The 7,045-nt window shown below is 41.1% G+C and overlaps 1 protein-coding gene across 1 annotated transcript; it reads right to left on the bottom strand.

The window, feature by feature from the left end:
• Window positions 1–1,061: 1,061 nt before the first annotated feature.
• On the bottom strand, window positions 1,062–6,202 carry LOC311229578 (green-sensitive opsin-like; the record flags this gene model as incomplete). The annotated part of the gene is made up of 5 exons (XM_084315654.1): window positions 1,062–1,172; window positions 1,674–1,913; window positions 5,191–5,356; window positions 5,550–5,718; window positions 5,839–6,202. 5 exons carry the CDS (start codon window positions 6,200–6,202, stop codon window positions 1,062–1,064), a joined length of 1,050 nt encoding a protein of 349 aa, XP_084171780.1.
• Between the last annotated feature and the right edge of the window lie 843 nt (window positions 6,203–7,045).

The raw sequence follows: 7,045 nt of genomic DNA, 5'->3' as shown, positions 1-7,045 counted from the left end.
GACGTGTTCCTTTAAGTCAACCCTTCTAGAGCACATTTGGATCAGTGTTTTGTTTGTTATGAATAGTATATAAGATATTATTCGGTTGATATAAATGTATTTTCATCAGCCTCAACTAAAGCATTTACAACACTATGATGGTATCTAGCCTTGGCCCCTCAAATTGGCTTTCCTAAAGGTGTTTACCTCATTCAGAGTCGGTGCTCAATGTCAGGTATTAGCAATGCTGCTAAGACCCTCTGCCAAGCTTTGTCTGCTTTCAGTGGACTTAAGGAATTCAAATAAAGTAAAAGGTGAGCAAGGTGAGGAAAAACACGAGATTCTTGGCACCAGTTCATTAAATCCTTTCTACAGGTTCCATATCTCTTACCATATAATTTCAACCAGTAATAATTATATAAGGGATTATTATTATATATAATGGACCAATGTATACAATAACAAATGAGACTTTTCATGTATGCATTTATTCACCTATACCTAGAGGTTTTTGTTATTTATAAAATATATACAGACAATTATGACATGGACCAGCAAATATGCTAGTCCCTCAATGACATAAAAATACAGTTTAATTTTGCATCAGATCTGATACTTAAATGAATCACATCAAAACATTTGTTACCACCTCTGAAAAACAAAACAAAGCAATACACCTTTGTGTAGAAATGTTTAGATGATCCAGCTTGCTAGATCTTGCTCCTGATAATTGTGTACTATGTCACTGGTTGTCAAAGTGTTGTGTCTCAGTGGTTTGGAGGATTAGCAAACACACTTACACACTTCACATACGATTCACTGCCATTCTGATCCCAAAGCAAATGCAATGTCACACCAGTTACAAGTGGTACATTTAGAAATGTACACAGCAAAATTCTGTTTGGATGTGTATACTGGAATGACTATGCCCATTCATTGCAGATCAAATATTGTGCTCATGTCCATTTGGTGAAATAACTTTCTTCAGTCCAGAATCAGGTACTGTAGATGTCAGGAGGGAAAATGTCCAGAGGTGTGAGGACATATTTATTCTTAAGACACAGAGGACACTTGAGATTCTTCTATCCTTGAGAAACTGAGGAGACTTCTGTCTTGCTGCTGGTACTGGATGTTGAGCTCTCATCATCAACCATGCCACCCATTCCAACAGTGCTCATCATGCAGTTACGGAACTGAAAAGAAAGAAACAGCAGTCAGATACAGAGCAATGTGTTTTGTTATATGTTCTATTATCTGTTTCAAGATGCCAAGGCTTTTTCAGCTCCTTCCCTCAGGGAGGAGATACCGGTCCATACATGCGAATAGTTCAAGACTTATGAACAGCTTTTTCCCCCAAGCAGTCAGACTGTTAAACTCGCATTGACTGTCCCCTCACGTGCACCATGCACTTACCTGGACTTGATAACCACTGTTACCGCTCATCATGCACTTTATTATTTAAAACATTCTGTTATATGTACAGTGTTATGTGTTTCATGTATGTATATATTGTACTACGGTCTGTGGGAGCTCCCCTGAAATTTCGTTGTATACTTGTGTGCAATGACAATTACAAGTCTATTCTATTCTATTTGAGCAAGAATGGCCAATTATAGTATAGTTGAATAGTATAGCATAGTAATATGTGAATGTTGCAATTCAGTTGGATTTCCACTACAGTCTGACTGACTGACCTGTTTGTTAAACAGCACATAGATGATTGGGTTGAACACAGCTGAGGCCTTGGAGAAGAAGGCAGGGATGGCCATTGACACAGCAGTGAAGGCAACTCCCTTGTTGAAGAAGATATAAGCAGCATAGCTGGCATATGGAGTCCAAGCAGTCAGGAAGCCAAAGACCATCAAGATGCACATACGTGTGACTTCCCTCTCAGCTTTCTGGGTGGATTCTGACTCCTGTTGCTGAGCTGCGGCCTAAAAACAGAACAGACAGTCAGGCTACATTTCACAGGCTACAGTGTAATATAGGCTGTTTTGGGACCCAAAGTCGGGTCATGGCAACTATAAAGAATTTAGAAGTGTTGTGAAAAGTGCTAGTTCAGTAACAATAGTTTGAGCAAGGCCACCATTTGCTCAAGAGGGTCAATTGTACAAATATACTGTATACTTAATGAACAGAAAACTCTCAGGAAAGCCAGTGTGATCCTACTGTACCCTCACACATACTCTTTACAGCATGCGAGTGCATGCTCTAAGACTGCCCGGTGGGAAGGACTATTCTTTGTATTTAGTTTTCACCTTCATTTATACAGATAAATCTGAATGAGAACTAAGCCCTTTTTTCAGTGAGGCCCTAAAAACACATTTCACACTTCATAAAACATAATGCATTATGAAAAACAAGTGCACTCAGTTGATACCAAATTATCTAGTCAAAGTTTACAATCACCAAATTACCCTAATGCTCTATTAACACAAGGAGTTTCTAATGTCACATATTCCTGTGAGCAAGCCAGGTACTGTGTTTTACAAGAGATGTCAAATAATGGCGGCACGGTGGTGTAGTGGTTAACACTGTCACCTCACAGCTAGAAGGTCGTGGGTTGGATTCCCGCTTGGGGACCAGGTTGCCGTGTTGCCAGTTACCCAGGTGGGGGTAACAGGATGGGAGGTGCAGAGAACATTTCATCAGCGACTCAGTGCATGTGTGTGTGTTTGTGTGTGTTCCTGTGGGCTGCCCATCGCATGTGTGTGTGTGTTAATCTGATGACAAATAAAGACTTACCGTACTTTTCGGACTATAAGCCGCGGCTTTTTTCCCCATTTTTCGACCCTGCGGCTTATATAACAGTGCGGCTTATATGTGGACAAAACCCGAAAATCGAAATATTGCTTTTTTTACTGCGTTGAAATGTTATTTATCTGTTCCCTTATTTGCTAAACTTAATACAAATGAGTTAATTCTTGTTATTTGTCCGACAGTATTGTGTCCCAATGGGAGTCATTCTCTGTAGAGGTGGGAGTCATTCTCTGTAGATGTGGGAGTCATTCTCTGTAGAGGTGGGAACTTAAAGCTCAATATAAGAACGGCCATGCCGAATCGAGAAAGAGCAATCAATCTGTCAATCCTTGCCGTGTCCGGGCCGCATGTAACTGTTCCGCAACAGTAAGTGACTTCCGGGGTAGGCCTGATTGGCCCCGACAGGCACGTGACGCGCAACTTTCTCTGCCGCGTGGCACGCTCCGCGGAGCCGAGCGGCAGAGCTTACGAAATTACGTAACCGTCCAAATACGCCATGACTCTCATTCGGCGCTATAGCTCACCTGGCAGAGCAGCGGTCCTGCGATCCTGTGGTCCGTTGTTGGTGAGTTCGAATCCCATCAAATCTTTATTTTTTAACGTGATTTTTTTTTTAACGTGTATTCTTTCGCCGGTTAAGGTTAGGCATGGTTAAGGTTAAGGTTAAGGTTAGGCATTGTTTCGGAGTTGGTTAAGGTTAGAACGGTTAAGTTTAGGCGCTGTTAAGGAGCTGGTTAAGGTTAGAGTTTGTCTTAGAGAATGACAATATTCTTTCTATGGTTAAGGTTAGGCATGGTTAAGGTTAAGGTTAAGGTTAGGCATTGTTTCGGAGTTGGTTAAGGTTAGAACGGTTAAGTTTAGGCGCTGTTAAGGAGCTGGTTAAGGTTAGAGTTTGTGTTAGAGAATGGCAATAGACAGCCTATTTCCGCACGACAGCTCTCAGCAGCCTCGTTGCGCGTCCTGAGTTTGCCGCGTCACGTGCCTGTCGGGGCCAATCAGGCCTACCCCGGAAGTCACTTACTGTTGCGGAACAGGTACACGCGTCCGGGCCGGTTGAGGTTTCCCGTGTTGAGTCAAATTAAGCTGCAGGGTCCACTCCTTACATATGGTAATTAAACATTAAAACACATGCGGCTTATAGTCCAGTGCGGCTTATATATGTACACATCATTCAATTTAGCTGCTGCGGCTTATAGTCAGGTGCGGCTTATAGTGCTAAAAGTACGGTATACTTATATAAAAGGGTAATTTATGGGGCGCCCCAGTGGCGAACCACATAGCGCGCTCAGCCGCGACACGTCGTTATTTGCCGAATGTCTTCCCCCCACTCTGTCTCCCATTCCTCCTCTGTCTCTCTCTACTGGACTGCCCAGTAGCAATAAAGCGATAAAAACGTCAAAAATAAATCTAAAAAAAAAGGGTAATTTATGAAGGACTGCTTTGTACACAAACAAGAGGCAATGTTGCTCACCTCTTACAGAGAGCGACGGCACACCAACCTTCAGATAACGTAGATTAGAAGGATGTGTTCTAAATGTATCACCACTAATCAACCTTAAAGTACTGTAGTTAACCATATCAAGCCATTTCAGAATTGTAGGAGCTACATGCATATGAAGTATATAATCTAAAGCTGACATCAGAGTTGATTGTACAAATGTATTCCTCAAAAGAAAAGTATGCTCTATTGCTGTAGAGAAATCCCTGTTTAATCCTCAATTTCATTTTATTTTTTATATGTTTTTCTTTTTGTTCGTTTTTTTTGGCATTTTTTTATTTTGCTCCCATATCCCCAATTTAGTCGTTATGCCAATTCCCTTCAAGGTCGTTGCCCTGCCCTACCACCAGTCTGGGGAGGGTGTAGACTACCACATGCCTCCTCTGATACAGTAAATGTGGAGTCACCAGTCGATTCTCTTCACCTGACAGCTAGGAGTTTAACTGGGTGAGCCTAAAGCGCTGAGGTTCATGCTATCAAGCTCTGAACAGAGTCAAATACATTTTGAAGTTTTTATGGCTTGTTCCACAGATGAGACACAGGCATTGAGCATGGTATCATCAGCATAAAAGTAGTTTGCACCAATATCATATAGTGTAAATTATGTTGGTTCTCAAATGGAACCCTGTGGCGCACCATCTGCAGTTTCCCAAGACCTGGAATCATAAGCCCCTAGCATCTACTGTATACACAGTATAGGTTCTACTGGATGATTAATCCTTAAACCAATTACAGGCAGCGTCATCAAACCGTATAGAGGACAGTCTATCCAAAAGCAACTTGCGATTAACTATCAAATGTCTTTTGGACTAACTAATAGGAGGATCATCTAAATAAGTAATCTACTGTTTTGACTCCCCCATATTTTACATTTCAGTGTATGGTCTAAGGCCAGCACTGAGACTGCCCAGTGGGAAGGACTAATAGGTGGAAAGTCTAAATAAGGAACCTACCGCTTTGACTGTCAGGACAAGGCTTCCATAAGTGAACAAGATGGTGAAGACGGGGAAACAGAAGTGGCAGGAGAACATGTACATGACATATGATTCATTGTTGAATCCTGGGGCCATGGTGTAGTAGTCTGGTCCACATGAGGTCTGAATTCCCTCTGGAATGTACCTGTTGGAGAAAAAGACATGGGAACAATAAAGCGTAATTATTAGCAAATCACATATGTACTGCATGGTGAACACTGGTCGAGCTCTGGGGAAGCAAGGGTTCATTCGAGTATGTCCTGTTACAGTCAGCTGTAACTAATCTTTAACATGTTTGTTTCATGCATAACTTGTTTTACATGTGATGCGTAAAGTACCTGGACCAGCCTACGAATGGAGGGAAAGCACAAGCTGCAGCCATGACCCAGGTGACAGCGACTCCAGCTCCAGCATGAGTGTTACTGAACTTGAAGCTGCCCATGGGTTTGCAGACAACAATATATCTCTCAACAGCCAGCACTACCAATGACCACAGAGAAACTTGACCTGTAATTGAAATGAAGTGTTTAGTGAGACATTTTGATCTTGAGCATTAAAGTACTAACATTTTACCATTATAATACACAATATCCATTTACAGCAGTGATACATGTTCTCATGTCATACCTCCTAATGTAGCCAGTCCTCCCTCAATGGCACAGCCCACTGGTCCAAAAATGAAGTAGCCTTGTAGCGCAGTTACGAAGGTAACGGTGAATCCACCAACGACCATGACCAATCCAGCGACGGCCAAGTTGACAAGAATGAAGTTAAGAGGTTGCCGGAGCTTCTTGTTCTGAGCTGTGACCACCAATGTCAGACCATTGATGGGGCCGCCAAAAATGATGAGGAGAAACATGTAGAAAGCCTGGAAATAGAACACCATGGGATCTGCCAGGTAATACTGTGGGTATTCATAAGGACTCCTCACAACCCCAGTCCTGTTGTTCATGGGAATGTAGAAGTTACTGCCTTGTGTGCCGTTCTCCATCTTGCTTCAATGTATTATCAGACCGCGTACTGTTAGTCTGGAGGTCAGAGTACAGCGTATATCCACTGTATGCCATCTCTAAGATGTGAGTTTTATACCTTTCCGTTGGAACTCACAAATTGGATTACAGCAGGATTAAGAATAAATCTCAAGTTTAAGCCTAGTTGTTAATTCATCTTAATGCCGGATGGAGGGGCTTTAACACTTTGTAGCAAAACAGGGTCAACTTCAGTTGCCTTTTCCTTTTTTCCCTCTTTGAAACCAATCAATTAAATACTTTAATATTACACATATTCCTCAAACATGTTGTTTCTGATGTTCACAAATCATGGTTTACAATATCAATATTTAGTATATGGTATTATGCAGTTACTGGGTTGGAGTATAAAGGAAGTGTGTCTCTAGCATGAACAGAAACAGACTAAAAACTATTAAAAAGTAAATATATTTTGACTAGGTCAAAAGATTGGAAATAAAACAGGATGTGCATGTTTTCCTGCCTGGGGTGAAATGGGATTCAATTATTTAATTTAACTTAATATGTTTTTATTTGAAAAACGTATTTGAATGCCTGTGAATGTTTACCAGTTATGCATCTTAGGTTAGTCGAATAAGTTGTGCATCAAAAGATCATGGACTCACTCAAATATTGCACAAATATTTTACTACACAACTTCCTTTTCAAAGATGAACAATTTAGTGAAGTTCTTTGCACAGAGACATGATCATACATCAAGTGGTAACAATAGGAAAGCCTAAAAATATTCACTTAGTAAGTGACATATGTATGTGGTAAGGGGAGTAACATTATTACCTGCATATTCCAACAGCATCAAAATGTAA

The sequence above is a fragment of the Notolepis coatsorum genome (assembly GCF_963971535.1).
Source record: "Notolepis coatsorum genome assembly, chromosome: 6".
Lineage (NCBI taxonomy): Eukaryota > Metazoa > Chordata > Actinopteri > Aulopiformes > Paralepididae > Notolepis > Notolepis coatsorum.
Note: the sequence above shows the minus strand (reverse complement) of the source record. Positions and strands in the feature narration are given on the sequence as shown.